Source organism: Mustela lutreola, chromosome 15 (assembly GCF_030435805.1).
Source record: "Mustela lutreola isolate mMusLut2 chromosome 15, mMusLut2.pri, whole genome shotgun sequence".
NCBI lineage: Eukaryota > Metazoa > Chordata > Mammalia > Carnivora > Mustelidae > Mustela > Mustela lutreola.
This window is the reverse complement of record NC_081304.1, coordinates 15681404-15703015: the sequence shown is the minus strand read 5'-3', so window position 1 is coordinate 15703015 and position 21612 is coordinate 15681404. Positions and strand designations below refer to the sequence as shown.

The 21612-nt window shown below is 43.0% G+C and overlaps 1 protein-coding gene across 7 annotated transcripts in view; it reads left to right on the top strand.

Annotated features, from left to right (window-relative positions):
- The window catches only part of TLK2 (tousled like kinase 2), a 113189-nt gene extending 91808 nt beyond the window's left edge, over window positions 1–21381 (top strand). For all 7 annotated transcript variants that reach the window (XM_059149842.1, XM_059149841.1, XM_059149846.1 and 4 more), the window contains 7 exons: window positions 2434–2525; window positions 6251–6340; window positions 10034–10203; window positions 11428–11566; window positions 16774–16885; window positions 18667–18774; window positions 20285–21381. In XM_059149842.1, coding sequence (XP_059005825.1) covers window positions 2434–2525; window positions 6251–6340; window positions 10034–10203; window positions 11428–11566; window positions 16774–16885; window positions 18667–18774; window positions 20285–20458 — 885 coding nt within the window. In that variant the 3' untranslated portion in view covers window positions 20459–21381. The remainder of the gene's footprint in view (window positions 1–2433; window positions 2526–6250; window positions 6341–10033; window positions 10204–11427; window positions 11567–16773; window positions 16886–18666; window positions 18775–20284) is intronic.
- The last annotated feature ends 231 nt before the right edge of the window (window positions 21382–21612 follow it).

Below are 21612 nucleotides of genomic sequence, written 5' to 3'. Positions count from 1 at the left end.
CTTTTTAGTTCCTTCTGCAAATACTGATTTACGTATATTTTCTCCCCCTTCTCAAATCTTTTTTGATAATTTAATTTTTCTGCAACATCTTCTGCTTCACCTCAAATTTAAAAATATCATCCATACCTTAATGAAACGTTTATTTTTCTATCCCAACTAATAGGTCAGAGAGGTTAGTCAGTGTTTTTTTTCTTCCCTCTAAGAATAAACTTTTTATCTTGTTGATAAAGTCTACTGTGTAATTTGGGTTTTTCTTTTCATTAACTTTTACTTTTAGTCTTTCCTTCCTTTTGCTTCCTTTGTTTTCATTCTTGAATCATAGTTTATTTTTTTATTTTTGATAATTTTATTCAGTTGTAAAAAAAAAAATTTACCATCATTAACCATTTTTTTAAAACAGTTGAGTATTGTTAGGTATGTTTATGTTGTTGTGAAACAGATCTCCAGAACTTTCTCATCTTAGAAAACTGAAACTTAGCCTATTAATCAGTAGTTTGCTCTTGGCCTCCCCCAGTCTCTGCCAGCCACTGTTCTGCTTTCCATTTCTGTGAATTAGACTACTTTCAGATACCTCTATAAGTGAAATCACAGTATTTGTCTTCTTGTGGGTGCCTCAGTTCACGCAGCATAATGTTCTCAGAGTTCATCCATGTTGAAGCATGTGATAGGATTTCCTTCTTTTAAGGGTGAATAATATTCCATTGTATGCACATACTTCCTTTTCTTTATCCATTTATCTGGCAGTGGACATTGGGGTTGCTGCTGCTGCTTGTGTGTCGTAAATAGCGCTGCTTTGAACATGTGTGTGCAGATAGCTCTTGGAGATCTTGCTTTTAATTCTTCTGGCCGTAAACCCAGAAGTAAGACAACTCCATTTTTAAAGCATCAAAATTTATTGTTGGTGCTTCTCAGTTGCTCGTCAGTGATTTCTTCATCCTACTTTTCCCCTAGTGTGTTCCTTAAACCTTTTAACATTCCTGAAATTTAGATGGTTCCTCCAGTGTTGTGTACATTCCGTATAGTTCTTCTTTTGCTTTTCTCCACTCTTCCAGAAGCCCTTCTTAAAATCAGTGGTGGATCACAATGTCTTGGATTCAGATATATGGTGTGGTAGATGGAGAGAAAGACACTTGTAGTATCATTAGTGCTCTCATTAATTCGGTGCTATTTGATCTGGCTTTTGATGGCTTGAAATCATTCTCTGCTGTGAAGCCAAGATGGTGTACAAGCTTGCAGCCGGACTTCAGGGTCTGTAAGAATTTTCATTTCTGTGAAATAAGATAATTCTATTTGAACTGTATGGTTTTTGTATTTTAAAAACTACTAGTTTGAATTTAGTATAAATTGGAAGTTTCTTTTATGAGCAGCTCTCTCTTGCATTTAGTGCTTTCCTAGAGGTAGCATACATTTTAAAAGATCTGTTGAACAGTAATCATCACTATTCATGGACTCTGCCTCTGCCTCTTACCTTCATCTTTTCCTACAGTTGCGGAAACTGACAGATGGTGGTAATAGTGTTGGAACTGAAGTAGTAAGTTTTTCATCTGAACTTTAAAAACTAAGAAAAACTTCATTTCAAAGGAATTCCTCAGTGAATTCTTCTGTATAATAGAAATTTCCTATTGTATTAAAATACTACTCTATCAAATTGTGATTTACACCCAGCATCCTCAAAAACCCACCTGCTTCCCTTCTTCCCTCTATGATACAGAACTACTGCTGGAGGAGGACTTCCAGCAGTGGCGGTCTTTGGGGAAAGTCTGTCCCTTTCTTAGGACATTGCCAGAGGAGTTACCTGGTGTGACGAACTTCAGACATTGTTGGGATCAAAAACGGCTTTTTATTTACCCATCATATATGGGTAGGGCTGTTTTTTGTTTCTGTCCCTGTTTGTGTTTTAATAAACACAGTATAACAAATTATGAGGTTATTTTTCTAAACAAGCACAGTGAAAATGTGTATCTGGAAGGATTATTTCTCACGGAACAGGTAGTGTGTGTCCCAGCATTTCAGAAGTGGCAGGACTTGCTAGGGAAGCATGCCAAGTCCTGGTGTCAGCAGAGGGGTGAGGTACAGCCCCGGGGAGCAGGTCCCAGAGAGGGCAGATGGATGATGTCCACCGAGAAGACTGTTTGGAAGGGACTGGTAAGGCACGGGCTAACTTGCTTTGTGGTGTGTGCTCGGTTGTTTTCTAAGCCCCTTGGTGCCAGTGCGTCTGGAGACTTCTAAATTATCTGATCACAAGTTTTCAGAAGATGGTTGTAACTCTGAAACAAGTACGCGATAATGTTGTCATCCACGGCTGTTTGTATTTAATAATGCATTTTGGGTTTTGAGTACATCCATGTGTTAAATGGAAACCTCAAATCCGTTACTTGCCTATAATTCTTGTTAGCTTTTATCCAGAATATAACATATTCCTTTTCTTTGTAGGCATTTGATCTAACAGAACAAAGATATGTAGCTGTGAAAATTCACCAGTTAAATAAAAACTGGAGAGATGAGAAAAAGGAGAATTACCACAAGTAAGTGACGCTACAGTATCTGATTTGTCAGAATTCAGTAGTGTGGCGGCTGCAATGTGAGCCCCATGTTAACAGCAGTGTGTGCATTGCTGGGGTGGTGTCCTTAGGAGAGTGAGCAACTGTTCCATCTCACTGATGAGCAGACTGAAACTTAACGGAATGCAAGTAATAGTTAAGAAAAGGCTGAGCTGGTATTTAAATCTAGACTTCCCTCAATCCAAAACCCATGCTCTTCAACCTCCCTTTCCATTGTGTGTCTAACATTAGCTACAATAAACAAGCAAAGCCTCAGAAACCATCTTGCTTGTTTGTAGAGAACAGATGATAATGCTTTGGGGATCCTGGGGAGCTTTGGGCGGGACTTTTTCTGGCTGTTTCAATCATTTCATTATGGAGGAGACAGTGGGGGGCACCTGGGGTGCTTCAGCGGTACTTATTTGACTCCTTCAGCTCCTCGGTGCTGCGCTCACCTCCCCGTCAGCTTCCCCTCTCAGAATGCTCCGTGTTCAGCATCTTGCTTACTATACTTGCCTGGCTTCTGAAGGCCACTCGCCATATTTAGGGAGGGGCCGGGGAGAGTGACTGCTTACATGTACAGGTACTTTGCCTGGGCTCAGCGTGCAGGTTTTCGGCTGGCCGGAGAAGGAACTCTGGTGAGGAACAGGGCACTAACTGTAGGGGCTGCTGCCTGCCTTACGCTTCTGTGGCAGCGAGGGCTTGAAGCCAGGACCGTGTGCCTCCGCAGCGCATTTGGCAAGCTGCTCCAGGGGCTCCCGGCTAGGGATCGGGGCTCTGTCTCCCCTTCCTCTGCCGGGCGGAATCATAGAGCAAGAGGAGGGGGTGGTCTCATTTATCTGAGCTCTTGACTGCTCTAGCTCCAGGCTCGTTTCCTCACCAGAGATGGGAATCGTGGTACCCAGGCAACTTCTGGGGAGCCGTCTCTGAAGGGGCCATTTCTGAGCCGACAAACACATGGGGGAAGGGCGTGCGGGGTTCTGGTAACACTGGTGCCTGGGGAGAGATTCCTAAGCACCTCCGCCTTGCTGCGGAAGAGTTTGCTTGACATGAAATCATACTGGTGAATAGAGGCTGCATAGATAAGTGAATTAGCAAAATGTCATTAACTCCTTTGAACTTAAAGAAGGCTTCTATCAAGCACGTAACATTTTAGAGAGTGCTTTAAAAATTTAGTATTAAACTAAAAAGTGTACACTTTGGTGGTGTGATAACATTGTAACATAGGAAAATGCTGCTGTTCTTCTGCACAGTAATGCCTTTGATTGCTGTGTTATTGTGGGAGTGACTTCCAGTCCCATCTGGAATCAAGACATTTATTTGGGTAAAAAAAGAACGAAGAACTCTGAAAGATTGTTTTGCTTAATTTGGGGTTCTTTCCTGAACCTCCTTTCCTATCCTTCCCCGCAAACAAACAGCAAACTGGTTGTTTTACTTTTGCATTATTAAAGCTTTAGTATTACAAGATTTACCTCTCCCAAATAACATATTAAGAACTCCATAGGAAACATTTCCTATAAAGCTATCCACAGAAATAATTATATCTGAAATAGTTTATTTTTATGTATGATAGTCTTATAATTTTTAGGGTAAAATCATTTTGGAAGTCTAAATATATATCCACTTACAAGAGAGTAAAAAACTAACATGTTATTGGATATGTTTCCTCCAGTTTCTAATTAAAGTTTCTGTATTTGTATTGCATTAACCCCTCGGGTGCTAAATTCAAAGTTGAACATGTGAAGGACTTGGCAGGAGCCACTGGCTTACCTGATGAGGCCAGAGAAGCAGCTTAGAGCCTGACATAGTGACCAGAGATAATGCCTGGTTGATGAGGACTTTGAATGACCCTCCCTTTGGTTCTTAATTTTTATATCCTTTAGTTTCCTCTGTTTTCTGTACCTTGACAGAGAAATTGGTCTCTGCTCTGAAATATACAACAAAATCAAGAAGTTTAAACAGACTGGCAAAGAACTATACACTTTTAGCATGCTAGCGTGAGAAATGACTGAAATGGTTATCTGATTGGTCCCTAGCTTTCTAAACTTGGCTTTTGTGAGCAGCATTACCTTAATTTTACTGAATGTGAAATATCACATAGAATCTTGATATTTGAAAAGGACAGGTGTGACGCTGCTTAGGTGGGGTGGGGGTGGGGGTCACAGCTGCGTTTGCGCAGTGTCTGCACGGGGGCTTGGGAGGCCTGGATCTCCAGGATGCAGCCTTTGAAACCTCCAGTCGTGTGTAGCCCAGAGAAGCAACATCACAGAGCTGGGACTCGAGGCCAGATTTCCAGGTCTCAGCATAGTGGGTGTCCTAACAACTGCTCTGCCTAAATACTGGCAAGTCTTTTCTTTTCAGAAAGACATAAAGATGATGAAGTACCAGAAGAAGCAAAAAAAAAAAAAAAAAAAAAGTGGCAGCTTGAAAAATAAGCTTAGGTCAAATACAGTTTCCATCTGGGAAAAACCTGTTTATTACTTTTAGATTCCTTTTCCTCTCTCCTCCTTGCCCTGATTGTTTCCTCAGCTTTTCTTTAGTTGAGTACTTTTTATGTATCCTTGTCATATTGTAATACATGTTTCAGAAAACATCAACTTAGTTTTATTTTACCATACTCTGCAAAGTTTCTCTTTTCTGAGTCTTGCCTTATAAGAAAATGCCCCAAATTAAATGGTGCTAGCTTACTTAAAATTTAAAATTTTTCTGTCACTCTTTGTATATAAGAACGAAATGCTTTAAAAATTATTGGTACTTACACTGAATAAACTTATTCTGTAATTCTTTTAAAATTCAATGAATATGTGAGATTATATGGTTTGTTTTTGTTTCTAATCTTACTAAATGATTTTAAATTGGAAAAGCACTAAAAAAAAAGTTAATATGTTTATGTAAGCTCTCATCCCAAGAAAACTGGGGTTCAGTGATGTTCTTTTTTCTTTTTTTAAAGATTTGTTTATTTGAGGGAACCTGCAGGTGTGCACTCGCACACACCCAGATAGGCACATGCTGGGGGGGGGGGGTCAGAGAGGGAGAGAGAATCCCAAGCAGACTCCTCACTGTGCGTGGAGCCTAGTGTAGGGCTGGATCTCACTCTCCTGAGATCATGATCTGAGCTGAAATCAAGAGTTGGACACTTAACAGAATGAGTCACCCAAGCATCCCGGGTTCCATAATTTTTTATCAGTTTCACATTAGAAGAAGGTAAAGCTGATAGCCTTTTCATATTATAAGGAGAATTTTAAAACAAAAACAAAGCACTGCTAATACCGCCTTATATAATCGGTAATCCTTTCACCCAAGGAGTTTAAGTGCCAAAATTGATCTCCTTGTTGTATCCCCAGGATATAAACATTTATAGATGTGAATTATCAGCTTTTGAGGGAAAAGAAAAATCTCTCTTTATAATTTTTAAAGCTTTGGTATTTGGGTATAAATATTAAACAGGTGAGATAGTGATAGAATGAACTTGAAAGGGATAAAAGGTTGGTAAAAGTCATTCAACAAATATTTGAGCACCTGCTACTTTCTCAGCAGCTTGGTAGACGCCAGTAGTGAAAATAGGGTGAGGAAAGGTACAGGGGCCAGCCAGACCTGAATGCATAGGCAGAAACAAGGAGCAGTGAGAGAACATATAGGCGTATCCTTGAAGAGGTCTGAAAGTCCAAAATACAAAAATACAAAATGTTAATTTTCCACTTTGTTTGCAGGCATGCATGTAGGGAATACCGGATTCACAAAGAACTGGATCATCCCAGGATAGTTAAGCTGTATGATTACTTTTCACTGGACACTGACTCGTAAGTGCCGTGCCATTTTAGCTTAGCAGTTGATACTGGTTTCTTGCAGTGTGTTGACTACTCATGGAGTAGAGTTTCAGTCTGGGTCAAGGAAATGCCCTCCGAGGGAACCGGGTGCATTTATTCCTGGGCAGATGAACCTGCATGAATTCACATTTGGGCCAGCAGTACATCTCTTAGCCACAGGATCCGTGCAGTGGTGTGCTGGTAAATGGTTAACAACCAGCCGGGTGGGGAGGGGAGAGGACGCATTCATAGTATTGGACACGCTCTGTGATAAGGAATTTCCCAGCCAGTCTAGTTTCACACTGAAAAAAATCCAGCTTTATTGAGATATCATTTGAATACCGCATAGTTCACTCTTTTAAAAGTATACAATTCAAGGCTTGTAGTATAGTCACAGATCTGTGCAGTCATCGCCATAGTCATTTTTAGAACATGTTCACTACCTCAGAGAGAAACCCCATATTTTTTGCTGTCACTCCCCTAGTTCCCCCTCCCCCGACCTGGCCCCCAGGTCTAAGCAGCCACTAATCATTTTTTTTGTCTCTGTAGATTTCCTATTCTGGACTTTCATGTGAATGACTCATGGTATATAGACTTTTATGACTGGCTTCTTTCATTTAGCAAGACGTGTTTTCAAGGTTCATCCTTACGGTAGCATGTATCAGTACTTCATTCCGTTTTTGACCAAATATATCCCGTTGTATGAATGTACCACCTTTTGTTTGTCCATTCATCCCACCAGTGGTTTAATAACCAGCTCATGAAATGCCTGAAAATTTAACCATCAGCTCTGGGTAACTGTCACAAGTTGGTGCTAGCTACCTCTGACGCGCACCAGTGAGTGTGGCCTGTACAGGAGTCTGCCCCAGCTGGAGATTCTGGTGAACAGTGACGGGCCTTTCAAGGAAGGACCCGCAGTGTGATTTTATCATACAGCGGGAATGGACGTAGGCCTATGTAGGCAAATGAAGGCATAACCCAGTGCTGCATGGGAAGTAGAGCCTCAGAGGCGTGTAGGAGGTTGGAGGTGGAAAGGATCTCAGTTCAGCTCTCCACTGAATAGATGGAAATTTGTGGACCAGGGAAGTTAGAGGACTTGCCCGAGATCTTTAATACTCTTAGGCATTGTCGTATAATGTTACCTGATATAGGTAAGCTCTGTCACCTTTGGGTTTATCAAGGGGTTTAGAAATACTTGAGCATTTGGGAACGTTTTTCTGTAGGAGTCTGAACGGAGTGAGGAGAATGTACCTTAGAGTCTGGCCAGCAGGTGTTCCTTTTCGCCTTGCAGGGTGATTCTGGGCGTTTTGGCCTATTCCACACAGCAGCTGTCTCCCAGATTGTGTGCCGAGAACAGTCCCACATTTAGAAATGTTTCCAAAAGGGGAGAGACCTTAACTCCCTTTGGAAATGTGAATGACCCCTTCTTCCCACCTGGCCAGGGATGTTCCCTTTCCAGAAGGGTGACCCTTGAACCTGGCATAGTCAGTGTGTGGTTAGCATGGATGGAGTTTAGATGAGTATCTAGGTAGAGAACAGGTCTCCACAGGGTGGCCTTACCTTTTTGCTTTGAATAAATTTCCTGAATACTAGATAGATTGTCATTCCCCCCCACCCCACCGCCACTACCCCTCAAAATATAAGTACAAAAAACATCTCAAAAATAAGTATGACTTTGATTATTTGCAGTTTTGAATCATGTATACACTTTTAACTAATCTGAGGAATTGATTTGGTTGTCTGCTTTTTTGAATTTATTTTGGTCTTCCTATTGTGTGCATGGTGAATTTTCACCATCATTTTATAAAATCTTCTGAGAGTTGTTTGGGTGTTAAAGTGAGATTTTATTTTAAGCTTGCACTTGGGTGCAAGACATAGACCAAGCATGAGAGTCTATGTCTCAGATCAGAGAGTCTATAAATTTTTTATATTTATCCTTAAATGGTGTGCTAACATGCCATAGTGTGTTTCATAAGAAACATAAGCTGGTCAGTTCAGGATCTCATAGGACCATGTTTGTCCACCTTCCATTGCGGAGCTTTTTGAAGGCCTCAAATGGCCTGGGGGCCGTAGTGCTAGTCTCAGTGTGTTTGCTCTCGGCTCTGCTCCTCACCCTTCCCCTGCTCTGCATCTTAGCAGAGTTGACCCTTGTAGGCTTTTTTTCCCCAGGCTCCTGTGTCAGTTGTTGTTCAGCTGGCTTTAGCCACTGCAGAGACAGAGTTGGGGGTGGGGAGAGAGACACACACACAACACACACACACACCCCACCCCACCCCCCCGCTGTGATTCTAGTCTCTCTTGGTGACCCTCAGTTCTGGTTGCACCATCTCCGCCGTCTGGCCCTCTGGCCTTAGGGTGCTGGCGGCTTCCTGTCTAGATGATCTCTGGGTGCCTCACTGGCCAGTGTACCCTCTCAGCTCTTCCATCATCCATGTGATGGGTGCCCTGCATTAAAACCTCTCTGTTTTATTTCCTGACTAGAGCCTGAGTGTTAACACCCACATTGTCACAGCTTAGGATAATTTAAAAGGTCTTCATTGGGGCGCCTGGGTGGCTCAGTGGGTTGAGCCGCTGCCTTCGGCTCAGGTCGTGATCTCAGGGTCCTGGGATCGAGCCCCACGTCGGGCTCTTTGCTCAGCAGGGAGCCTGCTTCCTCCTCTCTCTCTCTCTCTGCCTGCCTCTCTGTCTACTTGTGATCTCTCTCTGTCAAATAAATAAATAAAAAAATCTTTAAAAAAAAAAAAAAAATAAAAATAAAAGGTCTTCATCTCTCAGGTTTACTCAAACAATTCAAGAAGCCTTACTCTGGTTTATAAAAGCCTTGGAAGATAGACACATGACCCTTAGTGCTACAAATGGTATATAGTTTTAGATTTGAGTCTGTATGATGCATTGATGTTAAGTGGAGGAAAAAACTCATACTATGTAATGACACATTTGTTAGAATCACAGATACCGTGCTTTAAAAGATTTTATTTATTTGACAGAGTGCACAAGCAGGGGGAGCAGCAGGCAGAGGGAAGGGGGGAAGCAGGCTCCCTGCAGGGGGGAAGCAGATGTGGGGCTCAATCCTAGGACCCTGGGATCATGACCTGAGCTGAAGGCAGACGCTTAACTGACTGAGCCACCCGGGCACCCCGATACTGTGCTTTTAAAAGTTCTCTTATACCTTGTGTTTAGCAAGGAGACGTTATAGTACAGTATTGTGCCAGACTGACATACGACATGACATGGAACCAATTCGTGGGACCTGGGCAAACCATTCCCTACTGTCAGCACTCGGGTCATATGAAATGTTTGCTTTGAGACTTGTGTACCTGATCACAGTCTGCTCACTTAGAATTGGAGCGCGGCAGGGACATGTGCAGGAGAGCCTTCTGAAAAGATACCTAGCTGCCGTACATTACAGTTCTTGTCAGTCTTCGTATAGTCTGGATGTAAAAGAGGAATGTCCTGGGTGAACTGAGGCACAGCAGATTGCCATATGGAGGCCGGGAAGGCTGTCCACCAGGGCTCTCCTTCCTGTCAGCCACTCAGTAGCTCCTACTGAATAAAGAACAGAACAGTACTTTAAGGAATGAACAACAGAGCAAGTAGCTAATTACCTGGTTTCCGCTGGGGCTGGCTGAAGAAGTCTTAATCTGCTTGTTCTTTCCCACCGTCAAATGTCGGTTTATTTGTCTTTAGGTTTTGTACAGTATTAGAGTACTGTGAGGGCAATGACCTGGACTTCTACCTGAAACAGCACAAATTAATGTCGGAGAAAGAGGCGCGATCCATTATTATGCAGATTGTGAATGCTTTAAAGTACTTAAATGAAATAAAACCTCCCATCATACACTATGACCTCAAACCAGGTATGTCTAACTTTTAGGCGACTGTATTGATGGTTTTTCTCTGGTCTTCGAAGTGACTTGAAATTTTACAAAGTCAGAGAATGTGAGGGAGGCTGGAAGCCTCGTCGCGTCTGGCCCTGCCCGGGCAGGTGTGGGACCAGAGTCCTGGCCCGGCAGTGCTGGGCTGGAGAGGGGGAGTGGGACTAAGGACTCAGGAGAAACAATGCCCTTGCCTTCAGGGCCAGGGCATTTCATGATGTCAGCCCGATTAAGAAAGAACTGCTCTGGCAAGCTCAGCTTTGTTTTTCCCATTACTCACACTATGTAGCCGTTCCTCTGCTCCAAGTCTCTTTGGTAAGTGCCCCCAAATGAACAGAGTTATTTTGCAAGTCCGTCTCCCATTTCATTAAATCCCAGCAGTTTTTCATCTTTTTGTATGGTTACTATGTAAACTTCAGTAAACCTCAGTGAACAGGGGAGGCCAGTTACTTACCCCTGGTTTTTTGTTGTTGTCCTCCTGAGCTGTTCTTCAGAGTCTGCGTATGTTCTCTGTAGACAGCTGGCACCACCAGTGTTCGGAAGATGGTTCCCATTTACTGCCTGGTGGGCACAGTTGTTAACTCTGCTTTCCTCCCCTGGTAGTTATGTATTAAATCTCAGTGTTCAATATTCTTCAATGTTCTAATACAGTTCAAATGACTAAAAAATTCATTACAACAAAGTGATTTTTAAAATGATGGCCATTGTGTGATTGGGTTTTCCATCACTGAATCCAATATGTTTTCCCGGCGTAGGAGCTGTAGGTGGCACTGTGGTACTAGCTTTGATTCCCTTGTATATTTTTGTGTTTTTAATTTTTGGGGTTTTTTTTGGGGGGGGGGGGTCCTGAAACGACTGTTCTAAAACAGGGTGGTTTAGAGATCGTTACTGAAAGTTCATATGAAACTTTCCCACCATTTTTGACCAACTGTCCAAGTGATATTTTACTTTGGCGAGTTACTCTTTTTTTCATCACTGCTCATAGTGGTGGTTTTGGCACATCTAGCAGGTGATTCTTGGAAAATGGAAGTTTGCAGCCAGACGCTGAGGAATCTCCTCCAGCATCCAGAGTCCAGATCATTTTATTCCAGGAATTTAGATGTTGCTAAAGAGTTTGACTTCAGTTGTCCCTTTCTTGTCTGTTATTACCTTGAACTTGTCTCTTCATTAGTCTCTTTTTATTCATGAAAGTTTTCATCTTTTTAGGTAATATTCTTTTAGTAAATGGTACAGCATGTGGAGAGATAAAAATCACAGATTTTGGTCTTTCCAAGATCATGGATGATGATAGCTACAATTCCGTGGACGGCATGGAGCTAACGTCACAGGGTGCTGGTACTTACTGGTAGGTATCTGGGAAATCTGCCAGGTTGGCTGGTGGAGATAAGGCTTTCCTATTCTGAAATACTGGTAATTGATGATTAATGTCTATGTCCATCCTTAGGCAAAAATGCTGTAAACCAAAGTAGACTTTCCTTCTCAGATATTACTGTCTTTCCAGCAGTTTGACTCTCTGTATTTAGTTCATTTTTCTTTCCTTTTTGGAAACCATTGAGAGAGGTTATGTGTAGCCAGGTGTTGGAGTTGTGTGTTTCTTCCTAGGGCTTGCCCCATGGAGTAGGAAGCGAATGAGATTGCTCATATGTATTTAAAGAATGGCCCCAAATTATTTTCAGTATGAGTGAAGCGTGCGTGCGCTCCGTCTCTCTTTTTTTTCCGAGAGAGGGAGAGAGAGAGAATCTGTGCAGAGCCTGAAGCGGGGCTCAGTACCACAACCCTGAGATCACGACCTGAGCTGAAATCAAGAGTTGGACACTTAACCGACTGAGCCACCCAGGCGCCCCATTGCAGGTCTCTTCTTGTGTGTTAACGGGCTAAGGGATCGTCTCTGGAGTTGCCTGAGGATGGTAGACTACCAAGAACTAAGGAGTTGTGAGAGATCAGTATGTAAAGTAACCGCAGAATCCCTTGAAATCTGAACAGGAAAAAAGTGCAGCTTGCCAAGAAATATATCCATCTCCTCACCCATGCTCTAAAAGGTTTTGGGCCACATATCTTCCATCTGTTGTCACTCATCTCCCTGGAGGCACCCCAGCTAGCTCTGTGACCTCCCCTACCTCTGCCTGGTATTCCTTCGGACAGCGAGAACCATAAAAGATAACTGCAGCCCAGGCATTTAACTGTATTGTAAAGCCGTGGCCACAGAGCTTCGTTTTCTCTTCTGAGTGGTAACAGAGCTCCATGTCGGGTATGTGATTCCAGCGTGGAGAAAGCCTCCAGCGGCACCACGGGAGGGGTTACATATACTGTTAAACCCCATGGTCTGTTGCTCAAATCTCTTATGTTTGCGACCGGAGGGCCCTGGGCTTACCAGAATAGTGACTGCCTGGGAATGAGGGTATGGATCGGAAGCAGACAGAGAAGGGGAGTTCGTTCACAACCCGCAAGATGGGCTCTGTCCTCATCAGTCTGATCATGTGTAAGTGACATATGTCAGAGAAACCATCAGATCCTGAGAAAAACATCATGTGCACAAAATTTCTATTTCCATTGCTCCTTATTTTTTGTGGAGATGGTACCTATAGTGAAAATCAGTACCTAAATTAAAACTTGGAGATTCTAGGTTTAAAATAGAAGCTACATTTACAGTGTTTATTTACTATGGTGGTTATTGTGGGTTAGTGTTCCTGTCGCTAAATGACACAAAAATATCTCTTTTTTTTTTTTTTTTTTTTTTTTTAAGATTTTATTTATTTATCAGAGAGAGAGAGGGTGAGAGCAAGCACAAGCAGACAGAATGGCAGGCAGAGGCAGAGGGAGAAGCAGGCTCCCTGCCGAGCAAGGAGCCCGATGCGGGACTTGATCCCAGGACGCTGGGATCATGACCTGAGCCGAAGGCAGCTGCTTAACCAACTGAGCCACCCAGGCGTCCCACAAAAATATCTCTTATTGGGGGTTCTGGAAACAGGTCTATACCTCTGCTATATAAATTCACTAGAACTTAGATTTTGGCTTTTTGTTTTGTAGCTTATTCTTTTTAAAAAGTGAAGCCTTTTAAACACTTAAATTAGTTTTCTCAGGGCGCCTGGGTGGCTCAGTGGGTTAAGCCGCTGCCTTCGGCTCAGGTTATGATCTCAGGGTCCTGGGATCGAGCCCCACATCAGGCTCTCTGCTCAGCAGGGAGCCTGTTTCCCTTCCTTCCTCTCTCTGCCTGCCCCTCTGCCTACTTGTGATCTCTCTCAGTCAAATAAATAAATAAATAAATCTTTTTAAAAAAAATAATTAGTTTTCTCATTGGTACCTATTGCTATATTGGCTAAGCTATTAAAAATTTAGTGGAGGGGACGCCTAGGTGATTCAGTGGGTTAAAGCCTCTGCCTTCGGCTCAGGTCATGCTCCCATGGTCCTGGGATCAAGCCCTCTGCTTGGCAGGGAGCCTGCCTCCCCCACCTCTCTCTGCCTGCCCCTCTGCCTACTTGTGATCTCTGTCAAGTAAATAAATAAAATCTTTAAAAAAAAAAAAAAAAAACTGTTAGAAAGCTCCATATGGAAACTTCTTGACATGGTATATAAAAGATCACCATTTGGTCCCTTCCAAACTAATATAAACTATATTGGGGGGCACCTGGGTGGCTCAGTGGGTTAAAGCCTCTGCCTTTGGCTCAGGTCATGATCCCAGGGTTCTGGGATCTAGCCTTCATCGGGCTCTCTGCTCAGCAGGGAGCCTGCTTCCTCCTCTCTCTACCTGCCTCTCTGCCTACTTGTGATCTGTGTCAAATAAATAAATAAAATCTTAAAAAAAAAATTTAGTGGTTGACCTGTACTCCTGAAACAAATAATACATTATATGTTAATTTTAAAAATGTAAAAAATAAAAAAAAATTAGTGGTTGAAATTTAAACAAAAATTATGTTTGGGAATTTGCTTCAAAGTAATGTTTTTGGTGGGGGGTATACAAACAAAGATTGGCCCCATGTTGATATTTATTACAACTGGGTGATGGTTACTTGGGGATTCATTTTACTGTTCTTTCTACTTTGGATTATATTTGAAGATTGGTTTCATAGTAAAAGGTGAGGTGAAGAGGGAGGCTACTGAGAAAATTTAATTCCGTGGGTTCCTGTGAAGGTTTACAAAGTCTACATGTTGATACAAGCATTGTCTTAATCACCTTCCTCATATGTTATCCCGTTGTGACGTCCGTAGAGATATAAACAGGACAGGAAGACATAACAAATTCTAGGTTGGTTGTTGTAGTATTTGGTAGAGTTCTTCTCCATTGAATCCTTCTTTTAAGATTTTTTTTTCAAGATTTTATTTATTTATTTGTCAGAGAAAGAGGGTGAGTACGCAGAAGCAGGCAGAGTGGCAGGCAGAGGCAGAGAGAGAAGCAAGGCTCCCTGCCAAGCAAGGAGCCCAATGCGGGACTGAATCCCAGGACCCTAGGATCATGACCTGAGCCGAAGACCGTGGCTTAACCCACTGAGCCATTCAGGCGTCCCTAAGATTTTATTTTTACGTAGTCTTGACACCCAGCGTGGGAATCAAATGCATGCCCCTGAGATCACGGGTCACGTGCTCTGTGACACCTGGGTGGCTCAGTTGGTTAAGGGGCCTACTCTTGATCTCAGCTGAGGTCTTGATCTCGAGGTTGTTAGTTCAAGCCCCACACCAGGCTCCACACTTAAACAAACAAACAAAAAAGAAGTCTCATGATCCACTGACTGAGCCAATCAGGCCCCCTGAATACTGCTAAATAAACGACCAGTAAACTAGACCTTGAGAATCTCCTCCATAACAATTTTATCATGATGGAACATGCAACTTGGTTTTTAAACACAGTTGAGGGCAGTAGAACTGTCCTCTCTCTCTTGAAGTCCTCAATAGGGAATTAGAGTACTTATTATTTTCGGTATTATTTGGGTAAAGAGCTAGTTTATTTCTCCATTTACACATGGGAAAACTGAGAGCTAGAAAGTGATTTTCCAGATTTGTACTATCCAATGGCAGTGTCTTTTTTTTTTTTTTTTTTTTTTTTTTTAATTAATGTCTTTTGTACTCTGAGTATTTGGCTAAGTTATTACTTGGTATTTGGGTGAGTTCAACAACTTCTGTCCTTCCCTGCCATCTCCATGAGAGATTAAATACATTAAAATGTATATTAAAATGATCATTTTGTAATCAAGTTTTGTTTGTTATTTACCAAGATCATCTTTAAGTTATGTATGTTGAAGAATCAAGCACCATGAAAAGTCAGGTTCAGGGAGGTTTGAGTGGCATTTGGGAGAGCTGGTTTTTTTATTCTTTTTCCAGCATTTTTTATTTCTTGGCATAACCTCTTCCTAAGTCAGTATGTGTTTTGGCTAACAGTTTTCATTGTGAAACAATAATATAGGTCAGTGGTCTTAATCATCCCAAAATGTCTGTTACAAGTAATAAATAAGAAACAAGAACATGACACTAAACTTCTTTTAAAAAAAACAAAAACAAAAACAAAAAAAAAGCAGAAAAGCCCATCATCAAATATTTTCTGCCTCTCAACTCTTGTGGCCCCCTTCAAGTTGTAAGTTCAGATTTTTATACCAGAATCACAGCAGGGTCTAAAATAAAGAATTTTTCACAGAATTGATTTTACCAGCATGAGATCTGCAGAAATTGATCTGTTATCTTCAGAATGCTGCCTTCCAGCTGCGCCGTGGCTAAGACCCCAGGCAGTGAGTGGAAGCATATTTGTTTGGTTTCCTAAATGCCAAGAGGCACTTACCTTCCACACCATACAATTTGGTGTGGTTGGCTGCCCAGCTAGTCTTTTTCAGAGGCCAGCGGTGGGTGGTAAGGGAAGGAATTCAGATGAGAATTGAGTTGTGCTAACTACTAGTTTGTTTGGCTTTTTCTGCCCTACATGTTAGACTTCCAGTAAGTCCCTGATCACCCTTGACGTGGGAAATGTAAAATACCTTTGTAATATCACCGTTTATTAGAGGTTGTAGTTATTCCCAGTCCAGATTTTGCAAAGAGCCTACTTTAAGAAGGCAGACAGCCAGTCCCCTTGGAGATTTCTTTGGGGTCCTGAATTCATTTGGGACTTTCAAGATAGTTATTTTAGAGACCGTCATCTTTCTTAGCCTACATGAAAGCAAACCCACACCACTTCGAGTTCTGTTTTGATGTGTGCTGCTGCTGCAGCTCTCATAAAAGGGAATGCACGTCTTCTGTGTTCTCTCTCCTTTTGAAACTTTTGACTGGCATGTATATTAGGGTACACCCCTGGAAAAGGGTGCTGGGTGAAGCAGGGACTAGGGGGAATGTTTTCGTCTCTCAGTGAGTTGGGAAGTGTATTTTAAGGCTTTTAGGATATGACTGCCTCCTTAAGTCAGAGTGTCTTCTTGCTGACTTTCCCCAGCTAGGCCCACGTTGCTTTTTTGGCAGAATTTCAGTTAAAATTCAGATATTTTTAATAGTTCGCACAAGGTTTTCTGCTTTGCCTTATTGTACATGTCCTGGATTTATACAGTCACTTTTCTAAGAATTTTTATTTTCCTTTTGTCCCAGGTATTTACCACCAGAGTGTTTTGTGGTTGGGAAAGAGCCACCAAAGATCTCAAATAAAGTTGACGTCTGGTCAGTGGGTGTGATCTTCTACCAGTGTCTTTATGGAAGGAAGGTAAGGAAGAAGCTCAGACGCGGTGGCTTGATGTCCGTCCTGGGATGCGCATGGGCCCTGGCATGGTGTCGGTTATTCTCTTGGAATTGGTAATACAGAATGGAATCCTGAAAGTTGTGGTTTGAAGAAAATACAGACACTAATAAAAGCTTTATGCATAAGCAGAACTTTTCAACCCTGAGTGCTTAATGAATTCCACTGGGCTACTGAAAACATGCATTTTTGCTGTTTTCAGTTAGATCCAGGATATGTTTTGTTTCTGATAATATGTACAAGGAATTGTATGAAATAGTTTATTTAAAGTATACCGTTGTCTCAGGAGCCATTCTTTAAGGTCTCAAGAACTGAAATTTGGTATCTCTACAGGGCTCTTTATTCTCAGCCACTCCATGAGTTAAAGCTATTATAAATAAAAGCCTGCTTTCTGTTTTCTATATTGAGGAAGTGTAGTGTTAGAAGGTGTTCACTGTCTTTTACCTCTAGATCAAGGTGATAGGTCATTTGGACACATAATGACCCATGGTGTAAACTATACCTAATGAATTTTCACATCTGTGTTTTCCTGTGTTTATAAGCCTGCTACTTATAAATAAACTTACGTACTAGGATCCAGTGCGTGTGTACTCACATATTTGCTGTCAGTATGTTATAAATAATTGAAGTTTTTCAGTGGTCCCGACAGTGTAGGTTGTGGGTATAAGCCATTTGGGAGTTTTGCAACTCCCTAGGACTCTTAATATTTTTATTACAGTCCCCAGACCAAGCTCTTCGTTCAGATTTCAGCTTCCTCTTTAACTTCTCCTTGGTCTCTGTTATCTTACCTCTCTAATATGAGGAAACTATTCAGAACCAGCCAGTAAGAGTTAATGAAATGACTGCTATTTTTAAGAAATCCCTACACTCAACATGGGGCTCGAACTCACAACCCTGCGATCAAGAGTTGCGTGCTCTACTGACTGAGTCAGCCAGGCTCCCCCAGAGGAGTTAATTATGACTTATACTCTCTGATAATGTGGAAATGCTGCTGAGAATGTAGGTAGAGGTTATGTACAAGCACGGTAGAGAGGACACTAGGCTTGAATTTCTATTTTAAGGTCTTCTTAGAAAATTGGGCTTCCTGAGTGGCGCAGGCAGTTAGGGGTCTGACTCTTGACTTCGGCTCAGGTCATGATCTCAGGGTCATGACATGGAGCTGCCCCATCAGGCTCCTCGCTCAGTGATTAATCTGCTGAAGAGTCTCCCGCTCTCCCCCACCCCCGCATGCTGGGGGAGGGGCAAAAACAAGGAAAGAAAATGGCACATTGGGGCACAGGTGAAGCAGTTAAGTACCCCCACTCTCCCCCCTCCGCTTTGTACTTACTCCTTCTCTTCTACTTCCTTTTCCGTCTCTCTTTACCTGTGTCTTGGGTCTGCCAGTGGCACAAGTATGTATTACTTAAGCCTACAGGTATCACTGAGGGTAGAAGAGGTTGCTCGCTCCTGCTGGAATGTTCTTTTTCTTGGCTGTAAGCAAACCTGAATAGAGGTGTTAATGATGTGACATGCTGTTTCCGGTCCCAACTCTGCCTTAACCTTGATGTTGCCTTGTGAGTGTGTTACTTAAGTTCTGAGCCTTTCCACGCCTCACCTATGAAAAGAGGGAGTTAGAGGAGACCATCTCCAAAGTTTTCTTTCCATCACCTCTCTCTGAAGCATGTCTTCATTACTTTCCTATGGTTTTGAATTGTGTTCTCTAATTTTAACCAGAGGCCCACCTTTGTTCGTTTTGTTTTGTGTGATAGCCTTTTGGCCACAACCAGTCCCAGCAAGATATTCTACAAGAAAATACTATTCTTAAAGCTACTGAAGTGCAGTTCCCGCCAAAGCCAGTAGTAACACCAGAAGCAAAGGTAAGTTGTGACCCAGTGGCAAGCAAAAAATGACTGCTTTGCTTTTTGTATTATTTCTCTCAGTAATAATGGATGGATTATCAGTATAAGAGTCAGGGGTCAGTCAAAACCTCTGCCTCCTTCTGAATGTGTATTTCTCCAACCCCTACCCTGTTCTCCCCTCTCCTACAACAAATACTGAGGGTGCCTGGGGAGTACTAAGAGTGGAGGGCATGGCGGGTGTGTAGCAGTGAACGACAGACAAGGTCCCTCCCTGTCAGGAGTTTCCATTCCAGCAGGTGGGACAAATAATAACTAGCAACAGATCCGGCTCAGATGGTGAAAAATAAATGAGTAAGAAGATCGAGGGGCGGGAACTCCTTTTTTGATGGCCTGGTCAGGGATGGCCTCAGAGGTGAAGTGACGTATTGAGCAGTCATGAATGATGTGGGGAGCCGCGTGTAGATTTGGGAGGACAGTACTCCGAGCAGAGCGGTGTGTGAAGCTGAGACGTAAGGGCAAGCTTAGCTGATCCACGGAGTGGAGAGGAGCGTGGTCAGTGGGAGAGGCAGCAGGACAGATGGGAAGCGCCCTTAGGTTTTACTCAGGGCCGCTGTGTTATCTGATTGAGATTTCAAAAGGCTGCCCTGGCGGCTGTGTAGACAGAAAATTCAAGGTGGAACGTTCCTCAGAATTGATGGACCTACATTGTGACACTGTCATCACCTGAATGTAAAGTACGGCCTGAGGGTCATAATGACATTTTAGATTTTTAAAAGTCAGTTCATTTATTTAATTAAATCACAAGAGTGATTAAAAAATAGAAAAAGATCACCTGTTTAAGGGCCTTTGTGATAAGAATGGTAGAAACTGAACCTATCTAACCCGTCATACCTAGCACAAAGGAAACTTCCATGTTGGTAGTAAATTAGGATTCTGAATGAAACCCCACTCACAGTATGATTCCATGCCTCAGTACCCTTGGGGAGACAAGTCCTGTTCAGGTTTTCCTTTACTGCTTAGGTGTGTGAGGCAGAATGAGATCCACAGGGGAAGCATTTACCAACCTGTGATGCACTGTAGTGTTGGTAAGGGTGGGTGTCCTAACCCTGCCTCGGGCGGTGGCTTGTTTCTCTTACTCAGGAAGTAGAAAGTTCCCATGAGGCCATGGTTTGTACACGCAGGACCGTGAAGGTAGATGTGCCCAGGGAAACCGGCCAAGGCGGAGAGAGTGGTTTTGTGTTCTGGGGGCAGAGGTATTAAGAAGTCGGGTCATGTCCCATTCCCCCTCAGGAACGGCTTGGCCGCCTCCTTCAGGGAAGTAGTCTATGGCCAGAGAGAGGCGCTGCTGCCCGTGCATCCCCTTGCTTGGCCGTGTCTAGGTGTGCCTGGTGATTTCTGGGAAGGGCCCTGAGCCCCTTCTCTGAGCTCCTGGCCTAGGTCCTGGCAGCCACTGCAGAGCCTCAGGCTTCCGTCTGGGGGCCCCAGGATGATCTCTGCCTCAGGCTTCTTCAAGAACCTTTCCTTTCAGGCGTTTATTCGACGATGCTTAGCCTATCGAAAAGAGGACCGCATCGATGTCCAGCAGCTGGCCTGTGACCCCTACTTGCTGCCTCACATCCGAAAGTCGGTCTCCACAAGTAGCCCCGCTGGAGCTGCTATCGCATCGACCTCGGGGGCGTCCAATAACAGTTCTTCGAATTGAGACCCACTCCTAGGCCGCGAACTGTTCAGCACACACCAAGTGGACAAGTGGCATTCAGCAGCGGGTTTGGGACATAGCGAATCCGAATGGATCTCATGAAACCTGTACCAGGTGCTTTTATTTTCTTGCTTTTTTCCCATCCATAGAGCATGACAGCATCGATTCTCATTGAGGAGAAACCTTGGGCAGCTCTGGCCAGGCCTTGTAGGAAAAGGCCCTGCCCGAGGTTCCGGCGTCAACGGCCACTGCGTGTGGCTGCTCTGAGTGAGGAAAAAATTAAAAAGAAAAACTGGTTCCATGTACTGTGAACTTGAAAACATGCAGACTCAGGGGGGTCCCTGATGCAGTGCTTCAGATGAAGAATGTGGACTTGAAAATACAGACTGGGCTAGTCCAGTGTCTATATTTAAACTTGTTCTTTTCTTTTAATAAAGTTTAGGTAACATCTCCTGAAAAGCTTGTAGCACAAAGGCTCAGCTGGGGATGGTGTTTGACTTCGGAGGAAAAAAGTTGCTATTGCCCGTTAAAGGCACTAGAGTTAGTGTTTTATCCCTAAATAATTTCAATTTTTAAAAACATGCAGCTTCCCTCCCCCCTTTTTTATTTTTGAAAGAATACATTTGGTCATAAAGTGAAACCCGTATTAGCAAGTACGTGGCAACGTTCATTCCAGTCAGATGCAGCTTTCTCCTCCGTCTGGTCTCCTGTGTGCAGGCGCTTCCTTCGTCTCAGGAGGGAAAGCGTCGAGTGGGAGGACTGAGGTGTGTGGGGCTTTGCCGTCGGACAAAGAACGAGGTTAGAAGCCCGCAGCTTGGAGTCTCTAGGTTTTCAACTCTTTCTTCACAATTTGAACACTTGACGGTTGTCCCTTTTAATTTATTTGAAGTGCTATTTTTTTAAATAAAGGTTCATCTGTCCATGCAGTCCTCTTGGATTCTCTGAATGTAGTAACTATCAAAAACTGCTCCAGAGGTAGGCAGAAAATGGGCCAGGGAGCCAGATCCTCCAGGGATCAGGAGGTCCTCCCCACGGTCTCTAAATGTGCTTGCTAAATGGTGTACCTTTCTTGTTAACCACGATATTAAAACTTGATCAGCTCATAAGCTTTCCTCTGTTAGATCTTTTGGCAGGAAACAGCCTCCAGCCCTGTAAAC